Source organism: Saccopteryx bilineata, chromosome 2 (assembly GCF_036850765.1).
Source record: "Saccopteryx bilineata isolate mSacBil1 chromosome 2, mSacBil1_pri_phased_curated, whole genome shotgun sequence".
Classification (NCBI taxonomy): Eukaryota; Metazoa; Chordata; class Mammalia; order Chiroptera; family Emballonuridae; genus Saccopteryx; species Saccopteryx bilineata.
Genome location: NC_089491.1, coordinates 361,329,317 through 361,343,424, shown reverse-complemented (window position 1 = coordinate 361,343,424; position 14,108 = coordinate 361,329,317). Strand labels below are relative to the sequence as shown.

The following is a 14,108-nucleotide window of genomic DNA, read 5'->3' as shown; positions in this document are numbered from 1 at the left end:
CTTTCCCTCTGACAACCATCAGCTTGTTCTTGATGTCAATGAGTCTGTTTCTGCTTTGATTTGTTTGTTCATTTTGTTTTTTCTACTCCACATGCAAGGGAGATCATTTGATATTTATCCTTCTCTGACTGACTTAGCATATTACCCTCTAGGTCTATGCATATTGCTACAAATAGCAAGACTTCATTTTTTATGGCTGGGTAATATTTTGTTATACATATATATCCTACACCTTCTTTATCCATTCATCTATCAATGGGTACTTAAGTTGCTTCCATATATCTTAGCTCTTGTATATAATGCTGCAGAGGTTTTTTTGTTTTGTTTACAGAAAATAGAGTATGTTCCCAAGGTCTCTGAAGAGGATTTTGAGTGCATCTCATCTGATCAGCATTTATTCAAAATGTTTTTGAAGTTCCCTCTTTGTGCAGGGCCTTGGGGAAAGATGAAAAATTGAATATGACAGATGCTTCTGGAGAAAGAAACCTACACATAGCTGTCACAATACAAGATATGAACATGGTGGTACCAAGAGAGGGGTCCCAGCAGTATTAAACCAGGTGTGCATAGCACTGTGTCCCCAGTCCTATCAGCTGAAGCCCCAGACCTTCTCTTTAAAGACAGATTAGGAATTGGGCTCAAGTATTTATGAAATAAAAAATGCAGAAATTGAGGAACTTTCATTTCATAACTGAATGCTTTCTTCTCCAGGGAAAGAAAACAGATTAAAGCTCAGAGTTCCTTCTTTGATAATTTGAAGTGCTCAGCTAGGGCCTCAGAAAGAGATTTGCTCAGACATATCCAGATATGGGTAGACTACTAACTAAAGCCAAGTTCTCTCTTAACAATAAATTAGACAACTTGACTTTCCTGTGGCCCGTATGGTTTTGGCAGTGCTGGGAATCCCACATGGTTTAATTAGTAGGAATTAACTTACTGTATGAAGAATTTTTCGTTCCTTATGGATTTGACATCAACTCTCATAACAAAAAAGAATGAATTATTTTAAAATTGAAAAGACATTCATTTCTCAGAACAAAATTTTGGTTTCATTTAGCAGCCCCAGAGCTTATGGAATATGTCATTTGAGTTATTTAAAAGCTAAACCCAAACTTGTAATTCTCCACGGTTTACAACAGCTGCAAAGCGAGAATGAAAAGTATGGTCTGGTCGTCTCTGACAGCAGGGCTTGTGCATGGAGGCTGAGTTGTGCACTGATTGCTCTCTGCAAAATCTTGTTCCTTCCTCACAGCAAATTAATCTGAGCTGGAGTGTAGCACTGTAAATAGCAGGGGTCCGTATTCACCCTCAGGGCTTTGTAATGTCACATTCACCAATAGGGTGGGTGTTCAGGTAGCACTTGAGTGGCTTTGCTGGAGACCAGGGGAGACAGAAGAAGATCAATGATCCTGTGCCTTGTAATTTGATGGGCACATTACTTTCATTTCCTGGCGAGATCCCAAAGAGACAAAATAGTAGGGACAGGATTTTACCTGTGATGAAAAGGAATTATTTTTACAAGATTTCTTAGCCCTGTGTTTCCATTTCTTCCTCTTCTGAGAGTTGCTTCACCCAGAGAAACAACCTCAGTTCTGCCTTATTTAGTTGCCCACCCCATTAGATGCTAATGAATGCTCCCACTTACTGAGCTTTCCCTATGCGTCAGGCATTGTGCTAAGCTGCTTTTTAGTATAGCTCATGCTTTATATGCATTATCTCATTTAATCCTCATGACAGTTCTGTGCAGCGGGTATTAATATTCAGTGGTGGGATTCAAATAATTTAACAACCGGTTCTCTGCCCTAATGACCATTTTAAGTATAAAAAAAAGATATACCGCAAGGTAGTTTATTATTTCATGCATTTAATACTTAAATAAGAACAATAAAAGGTACAAAAAACTAGATTATGTTGTAAGAAAGAGTTTTAAAATATTAATGAAAAATATTAAATAATACCTGCCAAAAACCAAAATGTTATTTAAGATATTTCCATATTGCTTCTTGATTGGCGTCATCATTTACAATTTTCTTTGCTTTTATCCAAGCATCGTTGGCTGTGTGATTTATCCTTAATCATCTTTTCACTGTAGGAGTAGGATCCCATTCCTTTAGAGGTAGGCCGATTAGACTAATAGTCATTGTGTTTGATATATTAGAAACATGCTACTTTTCTTCTCTGAACATATGTTTATTTTTGAAAAACTCCTTTCTGCTTCTGCTGAATTTACAGCAATTGTTCTGACAATATTTTTAGCTCTTTGAACACTTTCAGGAATTGCATAGTTGTGGAAATTTTTAAAAATGTTTTCCACAAAATCTCGATATTATTAATATCAATCATTAATATCAATTTGGTAATTAAAAATGTCACTAAATACAAGCAATTGTTTTTAGCTGCTTTCCATGGAACTAGTACTGCTTCAGTATTCCAATAATCTGACTGCAATAAATTGAGCAATTGTAATTTATTCCTATTTTGAAATTGGCTACAACTCACTTTTAAATGTTTATAATCCATTAATCTTTTTTTCAAATTTGTCACGATGTTTTCTAAAAGTCTTTACTGAGGAAGCCCGACAAATGGATGATTTTCTACAAATTTTATGTTTTTGAAGGTTTCTGAAGTAATTTAAGTCATCAACACTTTTTTTGTATGGAACCTTTTCAAGCATTTGAAATGCTTTAATACATCTTATCAAGAGTTTTTAGCCTTTATAATGTCTATATTTCTTGCTTGCAGTGCACTTGAAAGACGAGAAATTTTGTTTAAAATATCATTCATCAATGCCATATCTGTTATAAAATACATTTTCGAGATGGGAAGCCATACCTAAGTACTTTTTATTGAATAAAAATAGTGATGTAGCGCTGGATAAGCTAGGGTTGACTTTAAACTATAGGCAGCCCATCTTGATCCCAAAACTCTATCAATTTTTTTAATTTTAATTCCAAGTTGTACAGATATTTTGGTAAATTCAATTTGGTTTTTATTGGTTTGATAAAAAATAATATACATCTTATCAATAAATATTTTTAGATGATTTACTTGCTTTATTTCTTTTATTGAATCATCTAAAACAAAATGGAGGCAGTGGTTTCAACAGTGCCATATTATTATGTTTGGAAACTATTTTGCTATCTTAGCGCTCACTCCAGATTTTCTCCCAAGCATAACACTGGCACCATCAGAGCAAAATCCTATTAAATTTTTTCCTAGGTAGTTCTTAGTAAGCCCAACAGTATTTAAACTTTCCATAACGAGAACATATTGTCTCTGCATCTTGTTTTTCCAGTTCAACTAGCTCAGCGAAAACTGTTGGTGATGTAACTGAGTCCTCAACTTTTAAGAAAAATATAACTGGTTTGCAAGATATCATTGAAGCTTCATCAATAATCAAACATATTTTCAGATTATTTTCAATAACTTTAGTAAATATTTCTTTTTTAATTTCCTTTGCAATGAAAAACACTTTCACATCAGTTTTATGTGAATGTAATCCTATTCCCATATCTAATTCATTTTTTTTTTTTTTAATTTCTGAAGCTGGAAACGGGGAGAGACAGTCAGACAGACTCCCGCATGTGCCCGACCGGGATCCACCCGGCACGCCCACCAGGGGCGAAGCTCTGCCCACCAGGGGGCGATGCTCTGCCCCTCCGGGGCATTGCTCTGCCCCGACCAGAGCCACTCTAGTGCCTGGGGCAGAGGCCAAGGAGCCATCCCCAGCGCCCGGGCCATCTTTGCTCCAGTGTAGCCTTGGCTGCGGGAGGGGAAGAGAGAGACAGAGAGGAAGGAGGGGGTGGGGGTGGAGAAGCAAATGGGCGCTTCTCCTATGTGCCCTGGCCGGGAGTCGAACCCGGGACCCCCGCACGCCAGGCCGACGCTCTACCGCTGAGCCAACCGGCCAGGGCCTCTAATTCATTTTTAATTTGCACATCTATCTCATCTTCTATGTCTAAAAACTGTTTACATCTTTTTGCCAGGTTTTAAACTGTATTAAATACTCTGCAAGTAATACTTAAGTATTTTTTATTCATCGTATCTCTTACTTTTGTTATTGAATCCTGCTCACATTTTTTAAGTTCTTGTTACAAATGTTATGAGCTTTTGATGAAAAACATTCTTTCATGTTTTTCCTTAAAGAAGCTTGTTGTACCTCTTTATTTTTTCCTGATGCCTTATCTGAAAACATTTCCATTCTTTTTTTTTCCCCCCCTTAAGTGAGAAGCAGGGAGGCAAAGAGACAGACCAGAATCCACCCAGCAAACTGACTATAGGGCTATGCTCTGCCCATCTGGGGCCGTTGCTCTGTTGCTCAGCCGCCAAGCTATTTTAGTGCCTGAGGTGAGGCCATGGAGCCATCCTCAGCGCCCAGGGCCAACTTGCTCCAACGGAGCCATGGCTACAGGAGGGGAAGAGAAAGATGAAGAGAGAGAAGCGAGATGGGGAGGGGTGGAGAAACAGATAGTCACTTCTCCCGTGTGCCCTGACCAGAAATCAAACCCGGGACATCCACATGCCAGGCCAACACTCTATCACTGAGCCAATCAGCCAAGGCCAACATTTCCATTCTTTTGACACATGAACACTTTTCTCTTTTATGAAGTCATATTTCGTGCAATCCTAGCAACCTAGCTTTTTGTTAGAGATTACCAATCTGTCGTATTTTTTCTTTAAAATTGTTATATTGTTGTACTGTTTAGCATCCAGGAAGACTATATTTGAGTTTGGAATTCTTACCATTTTTTTATTTCAATAATTAACGTGCTGCTTTCTTCAAATTGGAGTGGTTGTGCTTGTGACTGTTTTGTACCATCCAAGGCCAATTCTGATATAACAGATTCCGATTTTGGTTTCTTATTGAAAAAAATATGTCAAACTCTGTTACCTTTTCATCCTTTTAAGGGCTACTGCAAAAAATTTTTTTAATATTTTATTTTAATATAGAATAATAATATTTACTTACATTATATCCTTTATCGAGGATTATAGGATACTGTACAAAAACTTATTGAAAAGTGTATACATCAATAACCAAGCAAGATATGTAATAAAGAATGCAGAGTTTTATAACATATTACTACAGTCACCAGAGGAAATTACAGAATAAAGAATAGGCAAGAATTAGAATCAAAAGAAAGAGGAAAAATTATAAAAGATAAGCCAATAGCTGGGACAAGACAAAAATATCACAAATATAAAGCTGATATTGCTCAAGTAGAAAAAATATCATGATTCAAACAATATGTATAAACTACATCAGTATCAGTATTTAGAAATAAGGTATTTCAAGAATAAAGGACAAATGTATAAGGGAATAAAAGAATATATAATCACAGAGCATGGGAAAAAAAAGAAAATATAGTACCAACAGTAGAAGTGACATGGCAACACATTCATAGAATCACAATAGGAATTAAATTTAAATATAGACAATAAAAGAGTACAAAGTATTAAGACATTATACAGATAGCAAAGAAATAAACAAATAGTATAAAAGCTGCATAATGATAAATTATATCAATATCAAGAGGCAGTTCATTATATTCTCTCCATTCTCTTTATGGCACTAAAATAAGTATAGTTTCTTCTATAGAAACTCACTTTTTTTTTTTTTTTAATTTATTCATTTTAGAGAGGAGAGGGAGAGACAGAGAGAGGAGAAACAGAGAGAGAGAAGGGGGGAGGAGCTGGAAGCATCAACTCCCATATGTGCCTTGACCAGGCAAGCCCAGGGTTTCGAACCGGCGACCTCAGCATTTCTAGGTCGACGCTTTATCCACTGTGCCACCACAGGTCAGGCCAAAACTCACATTTAAAAATCACTTTCTCGTTATGATTTTAGGAACATTGAAACACCAGATCTCAAGGAGAGCAGGACACTCAACAAGATTATTGCAAGTTTGTATATGAAATTTCAGTCAGTGACCCTCCTATACAGTTAGGTTAAGTACTTCCATAACATCATCCTCAGGTACCTCATAAGTAACATGGTCATGTTTATAGGATACCGATTTTAAGAACTTGTGTTTTATTCTTTCAATGCTACTTTGATTTTGTAATATGGGTTCCAAACTGTTGCATTAAATTCCAAGGTAGATTGAACCAGGGTATAGTGCAGAATTCTTAGCACATTAATGTCACAAAACTCCTTCATGAAACGATAAACAAAACTTAACATTTTGATGATTTTGTTATCAATGCCTTGAATGTGCAGTGCATCTTTAGAGCATTTCAGCTTGACCTTTATAGGACTCATTTTGTTTGCAGCTGGTTTACCCAGTCTATCTCACCTGTAATCTTGGATACATCTGTGGAATCAATCTTAGAGAGCAAAGGTTTTACTTGTTCAGCGTCCCCCATTTGATATGGTGATTCCCCAAAATTAAAAATTATTACATTGTTTGCTCTAAGACCTCTGTTTTCAAACTTTCGGGAGAACTTTTTGTCCACGAGGGGTCATATCATAAACCTTTATATATTATTTTATTTTATTTTATTTATTTATTTATTACAGAGACAGAGAGAGTCAGAGAGAGGGATAGATAGGGACAGACAGACAAGAACGGAGAGAGATAAGAAGCCTCAATCATCAGTTTTTCATTGTGATTCCTTAGTTGTTCATTGATTGCTTTCTCATATGTTCCTTGACCGTGGGGCTACAGCAAACCAAGTAACTCCTTGCTCATGCCAGCGACCTTGGGTCCAAGTTGGTGAGCTTTTTGCTCAAACCAAATGAGCCCACACTCAAGCTGGCGACCTCAGGGTCTCGAACCTGGGTCCTCTGCATCCCAGTTCGACACTCTATCCACTGCGCCACCACCTGGTCAGGCTCATAAACTTTTATAAACAAAGCGCTGTGCTTCTACTATTGATAAACATCAGTTAGAATATGCACTTTTGGCTCCAGATGGCTGTCTGTCTCTGCCTCCCCTCCTCTCACTTTAAAAAAAAAAGAACTTGCCTGACTTGTGGTGGCGCAGTGGATAAAGTGTCAACCTGGAAACACTGAGGTTGCCGGTTCGAAACCCTGGGCTAGCCTGGTCAAGGCGCATATGGGAGTTGATGCTTCCTGCTCCTCCCCCCTTCTCTCTCTCTCTCTTTCTCCTCTCTATAATGAATAAATAAATCTAAAAAAAAAAAAAAAAAAAAAAAAAAAAACTTTTGCCTGACCAGGCGGTGGCGCAGTGGATAGAGCGTTGGACTGGGATGTGGAAGACCCAGGTTCGTGACCCCGAGGTCACCAGCTTAAGCCCAACGTTGCTGGCTCAAGCAAGGGGTACTTGGTCTGCTGAAGGCCCGCGGTCAAGGCACATAAAAAAAAAAAAAAAATATATATATATATATATATATATATATATAAAATAAATGGCATAGTCTGCCTGACCTGTGGTGGCGCAGTGGGATAAAGCGTTGACCTGGAACACTGAGGTTGCCGGTTTGAAACCTTGGGCTTGCCTGGTTAAGGCACATATGGGAGTTGATGCTTCCTGCTCCTCCCCCTTCTCTCTCTCTCTCTCTCTCTCTCTCTCTCTCTCTCTCTCTCCTCTCTCTCTAAAAATCAATAAATAAAATATTTAAAAATAAAAATAAATGGCATAGGCTATTGCAGATTAAATATGATTGAGTAATGTGTACAACCAACCTATTTGTCAAGGGAAAGTTGTGAGCATTCTTCCATGGCTTCCAAAATGGGCAAGAAGATAACCCTTGAAATATGTATTTCTGTTGGTTCATTGTGTCCTAGCTTCCTATTGGTTTCACCATTTGGGAAACACCAGCACACTCATAATATCTTGGGAATTTTTGGCTTAGCACAAAGCTGAAACAAATGACAGCTTGTCTCCTCCTGGTTGTTTGGCAGTTTTTATGTTATATGTTTGTTTACTGACGTAACAAATGCAAGGGAATTAAAATGTAGTATTTCATCAAAGGTATAATGAGTTTTATGAAATGAATAAATAAGTATTACAAGCTTAATCCTGTCAAATTTTTTTCACCTATGGATGGAATGAACATTAGTATGGGTGCTCAGAATACACTGTTGTGCAGATGAACGTTAAAAAAAAGTACAGAATATAAATTTGTGATTTCCACATTGGGTGGCTGCCCAGGAGTCCACCTTGGAGTGAACCCTGATTACAAGTGCCGTTTTAAAAAGCAGTTTGCCTCCTGACCTGTGGTGGCGCAGTGGATCAAGCATTGACCTGGAATGCTGAAGTTGCCAGTTCAAATCCCTGGGCTTGCCCGGTCAAGGCATATATGGGAGCTGATGCTTCCTGCTTCTCCCCCCTTCTCTCTCTCTCTCTCTTTCTTTCTCTCTCTTTCTCTTCTCTAAAATGAATAAATAAATAAAAATTTAGAAAAACAGTTTGCCGAACTCAACAAAAAATTAGGTATCAGTTCTGCTGAACCGATGCAAACTGGCTGAATCCCACCACTGTTAATATCCCTTGACATTTCATATAGAAGAACTGAGGCTTGGAGAAGTTCTGTGACATACCCAAGTGATAGAGCCTGGGCTCATACCCAGGGTTTGGTACTCAGTTAATGGTAACCTCAGCCACGCAGTTGCTTAGGCCAAAAAGTGAGTGACTTGATTCCTCTTTCCTTCACCCTCACATCCACTCTATCAATAAGTCTTCTTGACCTTATCTTCTAAATATGTCCCAAATCTGGACACCTTTTTCATTCTCCACACACCAGCTTTGTCTACTCCCACATGAGCCCTTGCCTGGAACACTGCCGCAGCCTCTTCAGCTGGTCTTGCTTCCATTACAGTCCATGAAAATGGAATGACATTCTAAAATCTAAATTAGATCATATCACTTCCATGTTTAAAACTCCCACTCACTGCCCAATTGCAGTAAGAAAACTCTAACCTTTACCATGGCCCAAGGAAGACTGTGTGTGTGAGCTCCTGCCTCCTCTCTTTTCTCTTGCCCTCGTCTTCCTTTCTGTCCCTCAGACTCAACAAGCTCCCTCCAGGCTTTGTACAGGTCTTCCCGCTGAGACTGCTCTTTCCCAGGTCTCTGCCTGATCAGTTCCTTATTCAGGTGTCTGCTCAACTATCACCTCCTCAAAAAGGCCTTCTCTGATCACCCCAGCCTACTCCAGTTCCTAAATTTTATTTTAATTTCAATGCGTCATTTCTTTCTTTTTTTTTTTTTTTTTTTTTTGAAAGAGACAAAAAGGAAGGAGAGATTAAGAAACATCAACTCGTAGCTGCGTCACTTTGGTTGTTCATTGATTGCTTCTCACATGTGTGCCTTGACCGGGGGTCTCCAGCCAACCCAATGATTCTTGCTTAAACCAGTGACCATGGGATTATAATGATCCCATGCTCAAGCTGGTGAACCTGCATTCAAGCTGGATGAGCTCGTGCTTTAGCTGGCGACCTTGGGGTTTTGAACATGGAACCTCAGCATCCCAGGTTGACACTCTATCCACTGTGCCACCACTGGTCAGACAGTGCCTCCTTTCCTTATCAGTCTTATTCAGGGTTGTATACCTAGTGTCTAGAAGAGTGCCTGGAACAGAGTAGATGCCCAGTTCATAACTGTTGAATGAATGGCAAACAAACGCTATTCTTTGCCTAGAAAGCTCTGACCATCGCCACTTCACTTCTCCCACCTCCTTCACATATTTTTGTGTGTGTGTGTGACAGAGACAGAGAGAGGGACAGACAGGTAGGGAGAGAGATGAGAAGTATCAATTCTTTGTTGCAGCTCCTTAGTTGTTCAGTGATTGCTTTCTCATATGTGCCTTGACTGGGAGGCTACAGCAGACCAAGTGACCCCTTGCTCAAGCCAACGACCTTGGGGTTAAGCTGGTGAGCCTTGCTTAAACCAGATGAGCTCATACTCAAGCTGGTGACCTCGGGGTTTCAAACCTGGGTCCTCTGTGTTCCAGTCCAACGCTCTACCCACTGCGCCACAGCCTGGTCAGGCCCCTTTCATGTATTTAACTCTGGAGTATCCTTCAGTTCTGGCTCAAATATCATTTCCCTGGGGAATTTTTCAGTGACTCCTCTGTTGCATGCTCTCATAACAATCTCTACTTTTCCTGAATGACCCTCATCACACGTTTGTGTGGTTATTTCGAAGGCCATCTTCCCCGTCCGACCATAATTGTCATGAGGGCTGTGGGTGATCTGTCTTGCTTACTGCTTTATTCCTAGTGCCCGGCACATGGCACATCCATTTGTTAGTGGATGAATGGGGGAAATGAATCTCTTTTTTTGCATCAATTTGGTCCACACTTGGAACGAGTGCGCCCCAGATGAATGAGCAGGAAGTTTCTTAGTGCCCATGACTCCCTCTGGAATCCCATCAAGATGTTAATAGAGACAGGCGGTGGGAAAGGGAAGAAACCTTGGGACTCTTTCGACCCATAACACTGAACACTGAGGCTGCCCATGCTCTACTGCCCCAGAAAGCCTTTTCAATGCTGCCTTTTAATGTTTTCCTTCTTACATCAACCCATCAGACACTCCCCCAGTGACAGTGGAGCCCAGGAACAATCTTAGTTCACTTTACCAATGTCCACTTTTTGTCAGTGTTTCCAAGTAGCACGTGGTTTTTAAAATGAGGCCCACTATGTGTCACTGTGAGCTGTTATTGTCCACCCTGGTAGACCTAACAGTAGGTGAGGAATGTTTAGTTCAAAAACTAAAATCCTTGTTCTATTACTGAATAATTTTGAACAAAGCTTTTAATTTCAGTTACTGACTTGCCTTTCTCCTATCCCAGGGGTAGTCAACCTTTTTATACCTACCGCCCACTTTTGTATCTCTGTTAGTAGTAAAATTTTCTAACTGCCCACCGGTTCCACAGTAATGGTGATTTATAAAGTAGGGAAGTAACTTTACTTTATAAAATTTTTAAAGCACAGTTACAGCAAGTTAAAGCATATAATAATAATTACTTACCAAGTACTTTATGTCAGATTTTCGCTAAGTTTGGCAGAATAAATCTTTTTTTTTTTTTTCATTTTTCCGAAGCTGGAAACGAGGAGGCAGTCAGACAGATTCCCGCATGTGCCCGACCGGGATCCACCCGGCATGCCCACCAGGGGGCGATGCTCTGCCCATCTGGGGCGTCTCTCTGTTGCATCCAGAGCCATTCTAGCACCTGAGACAGAGGCCACAGAGCCATCCTCAGTGCCCGGGCCATCTTTGCTCCAATGGAGCCTCGGCTGCGGGAGGGGAAGAGAGAGACAGAGAGGAAGGAGAGGGGGAAGGGTGGAGAAGCATATGGGCGCTTCTCCTGTGTGCCCTGGCCGGGAATCGAACCCGGGACTCCTGCACGCCAGGCCGACGCTCTACCACTGAGCCAACTGGCCAAGGCTGAATAAATCTTTATAAAACAACTTACTATAGTTAAATCTATGTTTTTATTTATACTTTGGTTGCTCCGCTACTGCCCACCATGAAAGCTAGAACGTCCACTAGTGAGCGGTAGGGACCAGGTTGACTACCACTGGCCTATCCAAAGGACCAAAAGATGCAGGACAGCGATTCAGCTCAACAGTGTGATCTCAAAACTCACTGTTGAGCCAGTGGGATCAGGAATCCAACAGTATTACTGTTTATCTTGTTGAAGCTTAGGCTTCCACCGTTCCTCCTTCCCTGCACTACTAGCAACCCTTACAGGGACAACTAAAGCTTAGAAATACTGTTTTCAAAGAAACATTTCTTTCCACAAATAGCCTTAATTCTAAAAATAAGCTAAAATAATTAAGTTTGTAAGAATTTTTTTTCCAGATCAAGCAAGAAAGCCAAAGTTTTTTTCTTTTTCTTTTTTTGAATTTTATTGGGGTGACACTGGTTAACATAATTATACAGGTTTCGGGTACAAGGAAGCCATAATTCTGAGTGTATAAATTTGAGATGTTTGCTTGGTTATTAGACCATATTGTTTCTCAGCAGGGTACCACAAAAATCATTATCCTGCTAATGATTACCTTGAGCTAATGCATTAATTATAAGGCTTTCTTCATACACTGAGATTCTGTCTAGCTATAAAATAGCATCCAAGTGTTTTGGCCATTTTAGTAGTTTACATGAGTGGAAGCAAAATTATCTTAAAGCCTAAACCAGACACAGACACAGGTGTGCTTGTGTGTGTGTGTATTTTTGTTGTGTTTTATAATATCTTTAGCTGATATCCTGGCACTTGACAAAGTCATTCACAGGGTAGTCCATCTGCTGTCCCTCTTGGCTTAGGGATTAGTTCAAGTTTCTCCACTGATACATGCTAAAATGTTACAAGCACATTTAGAAATTCCCTCTGCACCTGGCTTCTTGTCTCGAGAGCCATTCCTTGCCCCTTCCCCTCATCCCCAGCACCAGCCAATCTGTATTATCCTGCTGGTCCACTTAGTTTCCTTTCTGCTAGGACTCCCAGTTTCCTGGCGTAAACAACATCTCGAGGTCAAATCTGTAAAAAAATTCCTAAGAGTTGCCTCGATTCTGTTGTTGCACTGGAATTATCATCACCAATGTCCCTTGTATGTATCATGTGCTTCTTCTAGGGTTTCACACACTTGATCACATTTGAGCTCTCGAGTAGTCCTATGACCGTATCCTCATTCAGCAGATGAGGCTGCTGTGATTCAGAGAAGCTAGATGATTTGGCCAGTGCAGCAGCATTGGAGCTAAAACCTATGTCTCCCGCCTCCAGCTTTCCCACTAGCCTGTAATCCCATTCAATAATATATTTTGAAAGAGTGGTCATATTCAGAAGTTGGAGAATAATTTTTCTCCAGGATATTTTGTTGTGGTTGTTGTAATGGTACTTATTTGGTAAGGGACTTTTGTCTGTAATCTAAGGCACATAAGCGTACCATAGCTTATAGTTCTTTTAATTTTTTTTTCAAGGTTCAGGCAATGAAGATGCAGTAATATTACTACTATATTATTTGTTTTCAGGGTTCAAGATTCATTGATGAAGGTTTAAAAGAGGGTCTCGCTGTGTTGCCCAGGCGGGAGTGCGGTGGCTGTTCACAGGCACAATCCCACTGCTGATCAGCATGGGAGTTTTGACCTGCTCCATTTCTGAGCTGGGCCAGTTCACTTCTTCTTAGGCAACCTGGTGGTCCCCCACTCCCAGGGAGTTACCATATGGATGCCAAACTTAGTGTGGACACCCAGTCGGCATAGTGCACTACAGCCCAGAACTCCGGGGCTCAAGCGATCCTCTTGCCCAGCTATAGTTTGTTCTTGAATTCAAGCCCATCTGGCATTTTGATTCAGGTGCCAGAGATAGGGCGGGGAGCAAGGCAGACATGACCTGCCATCATGGAATCTAGGGAGGAGAAGATAAATAAATAGGCAATGGCAATATTTTAATAAACACCTGGGTGGGGGATGTACCAGGTGGGATGGTGACAGGGACATCTAACACAAACCTGACAATGGGGTAGGCTTCCCAGAAGAAGGGACTTCTAATCTGAAGACTAAAGAACGAGGTGGGCAGTAAGGTTTCAAAAAGATGGAAAAGCACTCTGGAGGTGAGAATGTGGTTCAGGTTGTCTCAGTTCTTGCTCATTGGATCAGGTTTCATGATTTAGCTGTTGGAGAGACTTGGAAAAAGCAGATCAATGGGGAAAGCTCAGAAAATCCCTCTTTGTCATGTCTTAACAGAGAAAACTTGAGTCTCCACCCCCATCCACCAATCCTTTCCTGGAAGATGAGCCAACACCAGAGATGGAGGAACTGGCCGTGGAAAAAGGAGATTTAGATCAAGTAAGTCTGGTTTGCATTCCATGTGCAACCTGCCTGATGCTTGTGTCTGAAGATGGGTCGGCTCGCTCTAAATGTGATCCTATGGCTGTTGACAACATTTAGAAATTACAACTGTGGTGGTCTTTATAGAGAACCTTTATCTGAAAGTATATTTAGAAAACTGAGTGAAATAGCAGCCCCACCTCTCTTCTCCCTAAAGAGCTTTACCACCAGAATTAGCAACACATGCAACCTTAATTAGCCCACGAGGTGGGGCAGCAGATTCAGCCCTGCCTCGATCAGCATCTCCTGACCTTGTCAGCTGAGCTTTCGGTTGCCCTCTCATCTGGCCCGGTGATGACATGAGAGGCTAACAGTT

General features: G+C 40.5%; 1 protein-coding gene across 1 annotated transcript in view; it reads left to right on the top strand.

Moving 5' to 3' along the window:
• VPS53 (VPS53 subunit of GARP complex) overlaps positions 1-14,108 on the top strand; it is a 193,489-nt gene that overhangs the window by 90,345 nt on the left and 89,036 nt on the right. Inside the window, exon 12 of the mRNA XM_066263104.1 lies at positions 13,649-13,750. Coding sequence (XP_066119201.1) covers positions 13,649-13,750 — 102 coding nt within the window. The remainder of the gene's footprint in view (positions 1-13,648; positions 13,751-14,108) is intronic.